This window comes from Seriola dumerili, unplaced genomic scaffold (assembly GCF_002260705.1).
Source record: "Seriola dumerili isolate Sdu_G_001 unplaced genomic scaffold, Sdu_1.0 BDQW01000219.1, whole genome shotgun sequence".
Lineage (NCBI taxonomy): Eukaryota > Metazoa > Chordata > Actinopteri > Carangiformes > Carangidae > Seriola > Seriola dumerili.
In genome coordinates, this window is record NW_019174474.1 from 6575049 (window position 1) to 6590914 (window position 15866).

The window sequence follows — 15866 nt, forward strand, 5'->3', positions numbered from 1 at the left end:
AAAAAGGCCATCATTGACTTTATTTGTTACACCTCTGTTCTCCATCTATGGCAAGTTAAAATCTCTCCGGTGAAAAATATCTTCAGTCATAGTTTTGAGACTGATTTGCCAAAGATTAAAATGGCAGTTATGATAATAATTATTTCACTTAAATAAAATGAACCTCATATTTCTAGCTTTAGGAGAGACTTAAAACTGATAAAGATAAGATAAAACTGTAATCCTGATTTAACAAGACTTGATGAGTAAGACCACTTAAACCTTTGATTACACCACCCCTGGGTCTTGGAAACCCAGCAGAAAAGACCATAGTTAAGAGACATGACAGTTCCAGCTGACATTTTATTACAACAGGAAGTTCTGTTCTGTCACAAGAGGGCAGTAAATCTTCATTTATACATGGTCCCATTACTAAAGGTCCATCAGTTGAATATACAGTAGCCTATGTTTTATTCCATCTACATCTTTTGCTTATGCAGGTATAAATAATGTATCAGGTGAAGTAGCACTATTTGTTTTACATTGTCACCTGTGTGAATCCACTGTTAAGTCCACAGTGACTGTTTACATTAATTTCTTTCATAGTGTGTAGCCTAACGAAAATTGTTTTACCAGATTTAGTAAGTGCTTTTTAAAATTAAGTGTTTGGATCATTTTTATATTAGCCTACTAACCAATTAGGTCATCATGACAGACACTTTTTTAGTTCTTCCTCTAATAGTGAACATATCCCACTTTGTCTTTATGGTATACCTATATAATATGAAATATGTTACTTGTTTCAATTGCGTGGTGTTTTTTTTCGCTATTTTAATATTTGTGTGTTGTAACTGTGCCATGTATTAGTATAGTTACGTTTCACAGGAGTATTGTTAATATATTATTATATTATATATCATTCTGCAGTACCCTAGAATGAATGCAATGCACTACTTCTTTCTTTGCTCTGAAAACAGATCTCTTATGAACAACTTTGACTATTGCACTTTTACAATGGGATTCTGACCGCAATTAACATTAAGTTTCGGGGGACATCCGGAAAGCAATCAAATAGGCTTAAATATACATTTTATATTATATATATTCATGATATATTAGAGTTTTGATATCAAGATTTACCCTGCCTTGCTCATAGTCACTGCTGATAACTTCGTGTGTAAGTATTTTTGGTGGGGCTCCTTCTGTCAGTATCTTATCGAAAAGAAGAGTCTATAAACTCTCGTACTACTGTTGAGATGTCCGGGGTGTGTAAAAGTTGGCTGCAGGTAGCCTCCCCCTTCAGAGTGTATTGCAGCTTTAAACAGTCCACAATGCCTTGCGGTGTCCCAGTTCCAATGCGATGTATTTACCAGCAGGGGTAATGAAACGGGGGAGAGGGGCAATTTCCGCAGCTTATTGGTGAGACCGCAAAAGACTACAGCGCACAGAGGGGACAGACACAAACTTTCAGACAGAGGATCAAAACGTCAATTATCTATTTTCAGAGGCGTCCGTAGCCTTGTACTGTGTTTGTGTCCAGTAGCTGAGCGGTACTTTGTCGCAGTTCGTTGGAAGTGATTTACTGGGCAATGCTGAAGAAGGACAACATTTTGCGGAATTCCCGTCTTTACCTGTGTTTTCCCCCTAAACTTCACTTCGGGTTGGGAGCACTGAGTTGAATCCTGTTTGCACCGTAAAGGTAAGACCATTACACGGATCTACTTATAGTAGGATGTGCTGCAGATGAGCCCGTTGTAGTTGTGAGGAGGAGGCTGAGATAACGGAAACATTTCAGTAGTGGAATAGTTCGGCTACTCTCTGAGCCCACTACAGCCCATTATCGCCATTTCTCCAGCCTCGTCCCACTCGACACCCAACTATATGAGGTGGAGGTGCCTTTTAATGAACGAAGGCACCAATGTGTTGTGTCTTCTAGGATGTTCGGTGCCGAAATATTAAGCAAATACTTCTTTTAATTATGTCTTTATCAGCCAGTGGGCGAGATGAGACCACTTAAAAGCATTATGTGTTATGGTTGATTCTGACAGTACTATTCTGAGGTAAACGGGCCGAGATGTTTAGAGTCTTCACTTAAAATGTTGCTTTGCCCTCTTTTCACAAAACAGTCTCTCATGAGGTTGAGCATCTTCTGTAAACATAATCTCTAATGGTCTCCGAAATATTTATTTATCAGTAATTATAACAGAATTCATGAAAAATAACATATATATATATATATATAACAATATAGTTAATTCTATCTAAAGCCTAAGTCTTCTTCTCAACTCAGAAACACACACCAGGTGTTGCAGAACCAACCTGTAGAGTTGCTGCACACAGCCAAGGTTTTATGTCTCATAACCTTATGCTTTGTGATCTTTGAGGATTGCTGTAGTGTAGAAATAGAATCATATAATTCAGTGGTCTTTGCTGTGTTTAAGGGTGTCATAGCACCATGAAGACCGGGCTGCAAAGAACTACGTACAGACTGGAAAAATAAATAAGTTGTGTCACTTTTCTTGTGCGTCTGCAATTCCAGCTGCTGCTGTACAACCATTTTAGTTCTATAAATGCTCATATGCAGGAGTGTGATTCAACACCAGATGATGTCTTACAAACCGCTGTAACATGTAAACCTTGGCCAGAGGCCTCTTGTTGCCCCGCTGTGCCTCTGCCCCAGTGCAGGAGCCTGCTGCCTGCCCTGCTGGCTCTTCAAAGCTGGCTAGTGAGCAGTGAATATGGCAAGGGAACAAAGGCGGCATTATTGCTGGCTGAACGTGCCGTCCAGATGTTCGAGATCCTGCCAGCACTGACCTCCCAAATAGGGGAGGCTGCTCTAGTGCCTAATAGTTTAATATCAGCCAGGCAGAGAGAGAAAGGGGGAGTCTTGCTTCAGGGCAGGGGCCACTGGAAGGCTCACAGGAGTTGTGGGTGTTTTTTTGTAGTGTGACTGGATGTGGGTTTAATCCCAAACACCCCGGTTTTCAGATTGGAGCAAGAGTACAAATTTGGAGTTGGATTTAAAATTCTGAGAAAGTGCTTGCCAATGCTTGTTCCTTTTTTGTCTGTTATGGAGTTACTTTGGTTCTTTAAGTAGTCGGGCTACAACAAACCATTTTCAAAAACTTTTCTTTTTTTTTTGCAACTGTCTTTTTTCTCGTTAATGCATAATCTCACCTCTTAATTGCATATAAATTGACAGTTATCTTTATTGTAGGCGTTAGGTCTCATTGATGTGTAGAGACTAATGCAGCTGAGACACTAAATTACCTGAGAGGATGCTGACACTATAGAAAATAGAAATAAAAAGGGATACCAGTAGAAAACTCATAGAAACTTTGGTTTAATCTTTTGAGTTTTTCTGAAATGTCATCTTAACAATTGCTCATTTAATTTATTCAGTAAATTGCAAACTCCAGTGTGCTGGTGTTGTCATGATTATCCATTTCAAACTGGGTGCAGTTCATTGAAGTGTCATTGCATAGCTGTAGTATGCTGCATAGCCATCAAGATCACAGAGCAGACGGACTCGTAGCTTTCTTATCTCTTAGTCATGGCCCGTTGCATTCTCACAGCCCAGGAATGCATACCCAGGTTGTTATCAGTTTCCACTCCACAGGATCAAGGCCCGTCTCTGGCAACAGTCTTTGCCATGTTCTGTAATGTTTACATTTGCAGAGAGTATTGTATACAGGCTGGGCTGGCATATTTGTGATGAGGAACTTCTTTATCTTTTTCCCACCGCAAGACCATTAACTTTTAACAGCAGGGGTCCGATCCTTACAGTAATGGCATACTGTTGCCACCCAAATATGCTCTAGGCTCAGGGATTATTCTGGGCTGTAGCTCTCGATGACAATCTGGAAGAACTGAAAGGAAGGAAAAAGATTTCTCCAGTTTGGACCAACCAAGTTACCACCAGTGCCTCCACAATAAACCAGCGTCTGTCCCTGGCTGCTCACAGAGATCTATTTCACAACAGATCTGTTACCAATTACAACAGAGTATAAATTGCTAGTAATTACATGTTACTCTACAGGGAGTGCAATTTGAATTAAAGTTTGGTTAGCAATAGGCAAGGAGGTTTAAGTACTACAACAGACTGCTGTTGTTCCAGTCTGTAAGAAGTATCCTATTGTTTTTAATTAACAATAGTGCGGGGGAGTAGCCTTCTATGATTAATTAGTTATTAGTTTTCATTAGCTATGTGTATATATATAGTACATTCCTTCAAACTTACAATGCCTGAACTTCCGTGCTTCATGAAATGGATGTATTGTTTTCCACCTCAGTGAACAATAGTCAACAATAAGAACAAGAAGCATTGTGTAATAGCATCTGTTCATGAAGGTAGTATTTGTGGAACGTTAGTGATTTCCTGTGAGATCGTTTGTCTCAGCTTGGTTCAGTTGCTGCCCTACAGACTTTCTCCTGAGTCAAGCTTAGGAAACTCTTGGTTTTGTTTTAATGTAATGAATGCCCATTTTGTTTTCCCCAAATACCCCCTTGTTCAGCAAACTGCTCAACTGCATGATCTGTGGGCCAGTTTGTGATGCTTGACAGACTGTAAATCCCCAAAAGAGGCAGCACCTTTTTTTTTTTTTTTAAGCTCCTACAGGAAAGGCTCCTCCAGTATTTCTTCATGGTGTATGTGGTCGTGCTGGAGCCCCCACAGGAGCATATGGTAGGTTGTTTACACCAGCAGCCAGTTGAGGCATTTTCCCTGCCAACTCGGTGTGCTCCTGTAGGCCTGGAAAAGTGTCACCAGCAGCCGGGGAGGTGGGCGTGCAGGCTGCTCAGTGCTGCTCACACACCTCACTGCTCAGAGAGGAACACATCTTGAGCCCGAAAGTCTGAAACAAATGAAGGCAGGCGCTCAAGTCATCTGGGTTTAAGGTTTTGCTGCAGTTGATCATCTCTGAACTGAGCTTAGATAGAATTCACAAGAATTTAAGCCCTCCTCAGCCTCATGAAATGCCCCTCTGGCATACGACGACCTGCACAGATCAGGGAGCGGGCATCTCCCCAGGCTTTGGCTTTGACGGGCCAGAGGAATGGAGCTTCCAGAGCTCAGGATGGCACTCCGCCCCACACCGCTGTGCCTGTAATATCAGTTGGGTTTTCTGGGTTAATGTTAATGAAAATAAATGTTACGTGTCCGGACCAGAGCAAGTGACATTTGTAAATGCCCCGCTGAGTCTTCCTGAGCTTGTGCAAGGAAGAGGCATTGAATCAGCCTGTTTGTTCTGTCTTTACTGCACATGAAATGTTCTGCTTTGATTGAATATTTGTCTCTTTTGTTATTATTTGTGAATTTGATTGGAAAAAAATACATTTTGCCCTAATGCCAGTGCAGTGTAGAGCAATTCATGCACTGGTCTTTGTAAATCCCTCCCTCTGATGCAGATGCCATTAGTCTTAAAATGTTGTTATAGGTAGTATTTTTTTTAGAGAACTTTCTCCTTCCCCCTCCAGTGTATCCAAACGTTTTCCCTGGCTGATCCGCTATGCCTGCTTTGCATCAAGACCTACTCAGTCCTCACCCCCCCCTAGAGAAGGGGGTTAAACAAAATGGTGACAGTGTTTTGGGTCACTGCAGAAAAATCTTGCAGCGTGCTGTGCATGTGTCTGACTATTTTCCTGTTCCTCTCTATCCTTCAGCTCTTAATGCCATTTAAGGGCAGTCTGAATGAAGGACAAAAGCACTTTCCAACCAGCTGTGAATTCACCAAGAATAGAGAGCCAGGCCACCGATAAAAGTGACACTCAAGTACATGTAAATTCACAGACTGTACGCACTGGATTAATACGACATTTCTAAGCTTAACACACTTGAAAATTGGCAGGAATGCCAACATTTGCTATTTTTTAGTTCCTCAACTGTGAGGATTTTTTGTTTGTCTCTGTGTTTATGTAACACTTTTGGGTTTTGGACTATTATTCAGGCAAAACAAGGGATTTGAAGATGTCATTTAGGCTTTAGGAACTTGTGATGGATATTTTTGACCCTTTTATTTGTTATTTATTAAGTAGACAATTGATTTAACAAAAAAGATTGAATAATCAATAATGAAGACAATCAGTAGTTGCATCTCCAGTGGTCTCTTTCTACAAATGCCTTACAGCTGTGCCTAATGTCTTTACCACATTTGGAAAATCAGTGGGTTGTGGGTAGGACAGGCTGGTGACTTTGTGAAGGTGGATAGAGAATATGTGGCCCGGGGGAGGTGTAATTGGTGGGGGGTTGGTGAACAAAAGGACCTTTTGACTCAGTAGAGTAGGTGCAGTGAAGGTTAGATCCATGGAGAGTGATACAGATCTGGAGGGATGCCATTCATCCTCTCCCTGTACACTGTCCTTGAAGAACGTTTTGAAGGATCTGCTCCTTTTAAATGGGTTTTTCATACACTGTCAGTACTTAACCTTCACATTTTTAACATGTGCTTTCTAAGTCTGGTAATGTGAGTAACCATATTTCATATCTGCATATATGCTTTTTTTCAAACTTTAAATTGGTCGGTGGTCAGTTTAATGGAAACAAACCTCATGAATACACCCCCGTCTTTACTGTATTATTGTATTTTTACCTATCATAATATTCCCTGCTCTAATGACCAGTACAGTGCTCTGCTTGTGTCAGCTCCACTCTCATGTTGTGATTCTGACTCTCCCTTTTCTTCTTTTTTTTTTTTTTTTTTTTTTTTTTTTTTTTAGATTACATTTTCTGCCTTCTCTGTTTCACTCTCTGTTCCCGTCTGCTCTGTGTCACTGAGTGAGTCTGTCTTCCTGCTCTGTCTTCACTGCTTCCATGTAATTTTTTGTACAAAAGCAGGAACTGGGCTTGGGAATGTCTGCTGGCACACTCTTTTTGCACCCCCAACAGACATGTACCTATTCATAGAGAAGAACAAAACAGCAGTAGTGTAATGGCCAGCTGATCCTGGCATGTCTGGCTGTCCAATCTCAACTGGGGAATCCTTACCTTACCTTGAACCACTTCTAAAATAGCCTGTCTGTACCTTCTGTTTTCTACTTATTTGAGTACTTGTGTTAGTAGGTATTACCAAAGGCAGGACTGTTTGTCCTTAAAGGTGACTGAGCATTATAACCCTGGCCTTGAGCACATCCGGACTAACCGTTTCCTGTTTTCCTTTTTGTTTCCTCTCCAGTGAAGTAGCCAGAGGGGCTTCGACTGCCCTGCACCACTGGAACCTTCAATAATGTCGGGGCCAACACACCACAACCGGCCCCCTCGCTTCTGACCCAACATGGAGCTCAAGGTCTGGGTGGATGGAGTCCAGAGGGTCGTCTGTGGGGTTACTGAGGCAACCACGTGCCAGGAAGTGGTGATTGCTCTGGCCCAGGCCATCGGTAAATCATTTTAAATATTAAAAGAAAAGCACACTTCAGATACAAGCTGTCCTCAGACCTTCAAGAACTTCTTACTATCTGTTTTTATTGCAGTAACTTAGTTGTTGATTGAGGTTATACAATGCGCCAGTTACAAGATTGATGTCTTAGTTTGAGCACTTTTCCTGTGTCGTGTTTCTGGCTTACATACAGCAATCAATCAGCAGAATTCGTGAAAACAGGAAACTGCTATTTAAAGACATTTGTTGTTGGCTAGTACAAATAAGTTGGCGAACAATATCATGTACAATTGAGTCCGACGATTGCGTACTTCTTGTGGTGTTGTCATAGTTTCACAGGGAACAGTAAATTACAATTCTGGATTCATGATCAGGTGCCACTTTTGTCACCTGGCTATTCCTGTTGCTGTTAGTGAATCCTCTGTGTCACACTGACGGAGAGATGGTGAAATTTCAGGTGAAGCAGCAGGAAACCTGCAGAGACTCTAGGATAACCTCACTGTTTAGCACACTTTAGCTTCACCTCCATCTTAAAGTAGTTTACCAAATTGCTAATAACAAAAATATTAAATCCGTTAATATGATATTCACTTCCATAGCATTCCTGTAAACTTTCCCAATTTTCTTCACACTTGGAGAATTAAAAAAAAAATATCCAAAATGGGTCTCCTGCCTACATGTTAAGCTCCTGCTGAGATTCAGTGGGTTATATTCAGAGGCTATATTGGTTCTTTCTTGGATCTACGCACACCCCCCTTTTCCCATATGGCTCCTTCAGGAACGGGGGCACTTGAGCAGACTGAATTGACATCACTTCCCACAAAGCGGAGGGTAGTAGGAGGGAAAGTCTGACTCATCCCTCTTTCTCCTGCCAAACTGAGAACGCAGCACTTCTGAACCCCCTCCTCTATCTTTTTTTTTATTTTTTATATTAAAAACATATACACCATGTGAAGTCAACATTGATGTGGTGCTATGGCATTTTACAAGTGTTTCTGTCTACACACTACTATAAGTGTTGTGTTTAGGTTTCTCTAAACAGCATCGAGCAAATTATTTGTGATAAACATCGAATCACCGCAACACTGTAGATCTAGCTTTTCTACTCCTGTGGCTGACAGTTCTGTTCTCCAGCCTGCATTTTTTACTGTATGGTTGAGACTTAATGCTCTCATCTCATTTATAAAACCACTGTAAGAAACCACACTCAGACCAGCTGCTTGAAATTTTAACTTTTCAACTTTGAGGTGGAAAAATGATGAAACATGACACCAATGTGACGATAATGTTGCTCTGTGTCTGCTGAATATTTAAGAGGACAGTTGTGTGCCGACATGTTATCCTAACAGTTCCATAGGCTGCTAGAACATCATGGCCGTGTTTCATGTGTGTCTTTCTACCGCCTAGTGGTCAAAATGGCTTAAAGCAGTTTTAGATACAGTCAGAATCAGTTTGAAGTCACATTTTTTTCCAAAGTGTGCTGTTGATGTTTACAGGTCGCACTGGGAGATACACTCTGGTAGAAAAATGGCGGGACAGCGAGCGTCACCTAGCCCCTCATGAGAGCCCTGTGGTTTCTTTGAACACCTGGGGCCAGTATGCTGGTGATGTCCAGCTGATCCTGCATCGCACAGGCCCCTCCTTGACTGAACGACCCCCCTCAGAAGGACCCACTCTCAGGGGACCTGAACGCGGGCTGCATCGGCAGAGCCTCCCTCCTCTTGCGAAGCTTCGTCATCCCAACGATCGCTCCCTCCGCCGCCGCGAACCGCGCCGCAAGTCTCTCACGTTCACCGGCGCTCCCAGAGGCCTCAGGGAGATACTGAGCGGGGGGCGGATCGGGGAGGCTGAGGCTAAACGAAGACTTCTCCTGGGAAACGGTGGGACTCACCACCATGGAGGACCAGCCATCGGGACCTCCTCTCCTGGCCTGTGGGCCTGCCGCATGGAAGATCTGGTCAGATTGGTCGGTATACAGAGAGAGACTCTCAATGTGCTGGAGAAGAAGCTGGAGGCTTATGAGGCTGAGCTGCAAGCCTGGGCTGAGGGGAGAGGGGGGCGAGGCGGAGGGTGCATCGGGGACCCAGGTGCAGGAGGAGGGCTGATAGAGGAGATCCTGAGGCTGGAGAAGCACCTGAGGAAGAATGAGGTGGAGATGGAGGAGGAGGAGTTTTGGGCCACTGAGCTGCAGATTGAGCTAGAGAGTGAGAGGCAGCTGGAGGAAAGACTACAGGAGCTACGAGGACGCCTGCAGGGCTGTGAACTGGAGATTGAAGAAAAGCTGGCAATGGTACAGGTGTGCTATCTGTGGGAGATTTTTGGGATTAAAAAATTGCATTTTTGTTGAAAGTTTTGGGAAAAGATAAATACAACCACCCAACAATCAAAGAATAGTTGTTTCTTTTTCATCATAGTTTAGCTATTACCAGCCATTCTAGTTGTGTTTGTATATTGTGTAGTTTTCCTCTTTGTCCTTAGCTGTTTGTCTCGTTGTCCCATCAGGGTGTGGAGGCAGGTCTGGAAGAGGAGCGGCTGCAGAGGGAGCGGCAGGAGACCCAGTGGGTCAGTGAGGCAGAGGCCCGGGCTCAGGTCCTCAGGGTTAAAGCGGAGCTGAAAGCCCAGGAGAGACAGGCCGTCCAGCTGGAGAGCAGCTGCAGAGCTGTGGACAGGTCCCTTGGACAAAGCAGCAAAAAACTGCAGGTGAGATGCATTCGAGCGCCTATTTTTCACTACTGTGAGGTTTTTTTTTTTTTTTTAACAAAATAGTGCTGCAGGGTGATGCAGTGATAAGGGAGACCATCCTTCAGCAAGAATGCATTTAAGCATCTGTCCAACTGAATCATCCCTCACCGTGATGCTGAATCGCTGCCAGTTAAAAGGGCCAGTGTGTATGATTTAGGGGGATCCATGGGCTGAAATGGACTATATTATTCATAATTATGTTTTCATTAGTGTCTCATCACCCAGTTGTAACTACAAATCACTGTGTTTTCATCAGCCTTAAATGAACCCTTCATATCTACATAGGGAGCAGGACCTCTTCCACAGAGCCTGCCATATTTATCCAGGAGCCCAGAATGGACAAAGCAAACATTGGCTCCAGAGAGGGCCTTTCATGTTTTTACATTACCTGACAGTTTCTCCTACATAACTGGAAAGGGAGGGGTGAGGGGAGGGGTGTTCCGTTGGTTGCAATCTGCAACCTCACTGCTAGATGCCACTAAATCCTACACACTGGTCCTTTTAAGGGGAACTCTCTTTTTTTTAATGTACATCAAGGTTTACAGGTCTTGCCTTTTGTGTCTGATAAATTGTCTGCTATATTGTCTAAGTGATGCCACTTAGCATTGGTTAGATCTGAAGACTAAGAAGATAAGATAAGTTTGAAAATGAAAAAAATTACCAGACCTCTGTAGCTCACTCCTTATCTCTGTTTGAAGGCTATTTTAGCTACTGATACCATTACACACCTGAATCTTCAATTGAACTGTGAATGAGTAGGTGACTTGAAATTGTGTGTCATGTAGGCGCCATGTGCGGAATAAAAAGACAACATATATCAACATATTCTGCTGCATCTGTTCTGAATCTTTTTTAACTGTCATGAATCTGACGGTGTTGTAGGAGTGCAATGCTAAATCTGTGAAGGACATTTTTAAGTGATTGTTTAGAATCAGTAGAATATCACAAAAAATAAGCTCACAAAACCTGAGTAATAGTCTGATTTGTTTGCTATGTAAAATGGGTTGCTTCAGTTAGAAAAATAAAAAAAATGCTTAACTAGTGTTTTTTTAATGTGACAAATAATGTGTTAATAAACAAAACCTTGGGTTATGAAAAGTGTATGTCATTTAGGACTATGAGTGTCAGCCTTGAGTACTTACTCTGTCTCCCACTCATATATGTTATATCCTGTTTAATAATAACTGAGACTGACAAAGCACGCGAGGCGTTAAAGTAATATTGCTTCTGCCTGGACTCAAATACTCAAACACAGTCTCATATAATCTGTGCCTGCAGAAGTCGGTTTCGAGCTGCTGGTTTGCTTTACTGTTTCCTGACGAATCGCTTTCTCTTGTTGCTGTTTAATTGAAGGACATGCAGCACGAGCTGGAGCAGCTGACCAAGGAGCTGAGGCAAGTTAACCTGCAGCAGTTCATCAAGCAGACGGGAACCAAAGTCACAGTGCTGCCTGCAGAACCCGCTGAGGATGAAAGTGGCCACAGTAGTCATGGTATAGGTAATGTCATTTTGTTCTAAACACTAAATGAAGATCTTCCTTGTATAGCACATTATCATACACAGAGGTCATTCGATGTGCTTAACAGAAATAAAAGAAGCATAAGGCACAATAAGAAAACAGTGTAAAAACGCAGATTAGGTAATATCTCATCAAAGTGCAAGATTAAAATTTAGATGAAGGCAGAGGAAAATTGAGCAGTTTTAGTTTCTTTTTAAAGCCAGTTAGTCTGGGCAGATTTGATCTCCAGTGGTTCCAGCAGTGGGCAGCATAGTGGCTGAAAGCCATTTCACCCTGTTTAGTTTTAACTCTAGGCACCACTAACTGACCAGCTCCTGCAGATCTTAGAGACCAATGGGGCTCATATGCATGGAACATTTCTGAAAGTGACTTATGGACAATACGTAAAACTTTGAAGTCAACTCTGTATCTGACTGGAAGCCAGTGCAAAGACCTGAGAACTGTAGGAAGAACCCGAGGAGCAGCGTTCTGAATAAGTTGTAGCTGTCTAATGGTCTTATTTACCAAGGTATCTGCTGCTGCAGACATAAATGATGAAGAGGGAACTGACTTTGAAGGCACAGTATGTAGTCGACATTAGGGTCAGTTAGCTCTAACTGATCTGAACTGATTTGACTCAAACCATCACGACTTAATCATATGTCAGAGTGCAGGTTGTCTCAGGATAAACGATGCTCTTCAGTTGCCATTCACAGGTGACAGATGACTTCTTTTTTTTTTTTAAAGTACATGAAGTGCCATTTGCCTGTGAATTAGTAAAGTCATTTTGTTCGAAAAAGGCACTTATTATTTTTCTACCTCATGTCTTGACAGCCCGCTGAGAGGAAATGACTCAGCTCAGAGTTCAAGTGTGTGTGTGTCTGCATGTGTGTGAGAAAGATTGTGATAGAGAAAATGAAGAGGGGGCGGGGGTAGTAAGAGTACAGTATTAGTTTTTACCCACTCCAGTGGCAATTATAGTCTCCATGCCAACAGCTGCCTGGATACAGGCAGACCTGGCGTCATTCAATCACTGTACGGTCTCTGTCTATCCTTCACTTCTTCCATCAGGTTGTCCCTGTATCACAAGCTCAGCAGTTTCTGTGAAGCTCTGTCATCCTACAGGAGACCAGCAGAGAGCTGACACATAAGAGCACTGAATAATGGGAGAGTAGTCACAATACAGCACAGGCTGTCCCCATCGCATTAGCAGCTATTGGCTAGCTGCTAATTAAAAACTTTACAGTACTATAGTACTAACACCATAATGAGTCATGAGTACTAATTAAGGCTGACTCTCAGAAACAAGTTTGAGGTGAGACCAGCTTGTAAAATTAAGCTTGCAAGCAAAGAACTGGATATCCGGACTTGGAAAACAAAATTTATAGGCTGGAACCCAAATGTACAGAAAAAAGGCCTGCAAGCACATAAACTCCAGATGTGCAAAAAAAAAAAGAAAAAAAGTTAAAACTCTATCTTCAAGCACTCCTATGAATGATTTAGTATTCCACATGTCCACTGCTTTTAAGAACTCATGTTCATAAAGTGCTACATACTGGATTTCATGTTTGACCTGAATTTGAGAAAAACTTTAATCCAGTCTACTGCTAAATGAAATGCATGGATGTGTGAAAGAGTGGTATCAGTGAGCGTTAATGGTTGCACATGAATAATTTGATTTATGGTTCAAATCCTTAACACAACAGTTAACAGAATCTCAATCGAACTTAAATATTTGACCTCTCCAAAGAGGTTCTTACTGCATGGCATGTACTTCAAAATTACATTGTTTAAAGTGATAGGGTTCTTTATTAAACTACATGGTAATGGTTTTCAATATGAAAAGTATTGAACTGAGTGTTCATGTCCTTCTATTAACCGTCTCCAGTTCATGTGTGTCAAATCAGCAGGACCTTTTCTGCTGAGCCATAAAATTCACTGCATCTGCTAATTTGCTGCACGGCTCAGCAGCTACCCCTGGTGGCACCAAAGCAGATAGATATCATGCAGCATACACTGGACTCTATTTTGTACTTTTTATGAACTTAAATAAATAAGGCACATTTAAAAAGAAGGTAAATTCAATAATTAAAAAAAAATCTCTCTGTGGAAATGTTAATTGTAAATCTTTGTCACCAAATCACAGAAATACATTTAAGCACAAAAGTTTATTCTTGACCTTTTTAAAGAGGAGTTCGGATCTTACTGTCTTCATCGGTGAATGGAGTTTACATTCAGAGTATTGTTTCCAATTTTCTTTCTTTTCACATGTTTTCTTCTCAGATTTAGTCCCCCTCTCTGGCTCACTGAAGCGCCCTGTGTCGTCCCACCCGATGTCCAGTCACCTCCGGGTCCTCCACAGCCCTCTCAGTTCTGGCCTGAACCCAGAGGGGATCTATGTGTGAGACAGTCCTGAATGGAAGGAACGCATCCAGTCTCCCTTCCAGAGCCCACGTCACTCCAGAACCCATGTATATGTGGATATCTTAGTACAGGATACCTCAGTAGCACACTACTATGCACTGTTGTTTCAATTACCTGGCAGCCTTGAGTGTGAAGACTCAAATAGTGAAGGAACAATGTTGATGTTGAAATGGAAGTCATGAGCACTTGTTGGTAATGTAAGATAGCTAGAAGTTATGACATGAAGGAAAAACACAGCAGCACAGTCTGAACATGTCAGGACTTTCTAAACATCAGGCTGGTGTGGACTTCATTCATATCCACTTAATGTACTTTTACTCTCACTTCAGTACCTGCTGAATGATTTGTATTGTTTTCTCACAAACATCACGATTCAAAATGATTGCCTTTTGAACAGTATTATTGAGAATCTTGGTATGTGAATCTATGAACTCTATATCTTTGAAATCATATCCTATATCTGCAGTGAATACATTTTATCCGGCATAATGACTGGTTCTTGTATAAGTAATGAAGGATCCTCTTGTGTCTCTAGTGAAACTGTCTAGAATCGATCATTTTGCATATCAGAATCTATTCCTGTAGCTCTGACTGTCTGTTCATGTTAAAACTATGCACAAATGGTTAATAGTTTTGTTACTGAAGAATGTTACTGTCTGTATGTACCAAAATGATGGCTTACTGTAAATTTTTTCTTACTTTTCAGCTTTATTTAGTGAATTTAGTGTTATATTTTATTACAAAGCGGTGCATTCACAGTTATGAAAATGCAGTGCCCTCATTCCCGCAGTAATATCTGCCTAATGAAACAGTGTTCGATATCATCTTAAGCTGTTTTTTTTTTTTTTTTTTTTTTTTTTTTTTTTTTGTCGTTATTGTTGTTAAATGACTAAACAGAATCTTTCTTGCCAAATGTATTACGCTTGTTTTTCTGTAAGGATTGGTGGCCAAAGAATAGCAGGTCTTGTTGCATGATTGTGATGTCAATATAGCCATATGAGGATGTGCAGAGCATCCACAGTGCAGTAAATCAGTGAGTTGACTCTAAAAAGGTGGCATGTGATAATACGATGAATAGCTACAGCTACAGTGTGTATGTGTATGAGTGAGTTAGTGATTAAAGAGACATATGTGTCTGTCTGTGTGGTGGGCTGTGCAGTCAGAATAGCCAAGATATGAAGCCCCTCTTAGGTTGTAGTTCAGCTGCTAATCACATCAAAGTGCCTTATATTCATTCCACAGTTGGTGTATTCACGTAATGTACAGTAGAGCTTTAGCAGAGACATTGAAGCAATGATCATAGTCAGTTTAGTTAAAATGTTGTTAGATGTTTTAGTGCCACATTGCTGAGAGAGAAATGGCAGTAGAGCAGCAACAAAGAGGAAACTATAATTATCTTTTATCCGTCAAGTGTTTTGTAGAAATGTCAGTGGAGAGAATGTTATCCAGAGTGTTTTCCACTTTGCTACTGTATTATTGTCACCATGATACTATGTGCTGTAAAATACATTCACATTTAATCTGATTTATTTCCAGTCATGCAACACATACTGTATACTGTAGTTTGGATCAGTGCTGTCAACCAAGAATGAACAGTTGATGTGATGCTGAGGGGAAGTCCACCCTGTAACATTCACTGTCTACAAAAACACACAAACACGTGGTCTGCACAGTGTGTCTCTGCTTTTCAGTTTAACGAGAAACCTGTTTTAAAATGATTAGGTTTCAACTTGTCTGTGATTGTCTATAGATTAAGGTGGATTTTCCCTTTAAAAAAAAAAAAAAAAAAAAAAAAAACCACTTGTGTGCATTTTTCCACCCTGGGATAGCTGTGGTCGCTGTTTACAACTGTG

At 41.4% G+C, this 15866-nt stretch overlaps 1 protein-coding gene across 2 annotated transcripts; it reads left to right on the forward strand.

The window, feature by feature from the left end:
* The first annotated feature begins 1338 nt into the window (after positions 1-1338).
* Positions 1339-15810, forward strand: LOC111228454 (ras association domain-containing protein 8-like). Of its 2 annotated transcripts, none has more exons than XM_022754333.1 (6): positions 1339-1678; positions 7149-7350; positions 8846-9645; positions 9852-10049; positions 11445-11589; positions 13873-15810. In XM_022754333.1, the coding sequence occupies exons 2-6, from the start codon at positions 7248-7250 to the stop codon at positions 13992-13994; spliced, it is 1368 nt and encodes a 455-aa protein (XP_022610054.1). In that variant the 5' UTR covers positions 1339-1678; positions 7149-7247; the 3' UTR covers positions 13995-15810. The 2 variants fall into 2 exon arrangements, with proteins under 2 accessions (XP_022610054.1, XP_022610055.1); XM_022754334.1 differs by having other exon boundaries at positions 8846-9639.
* Positions 15811-15866: the final 56 nt, after the last annotated feature.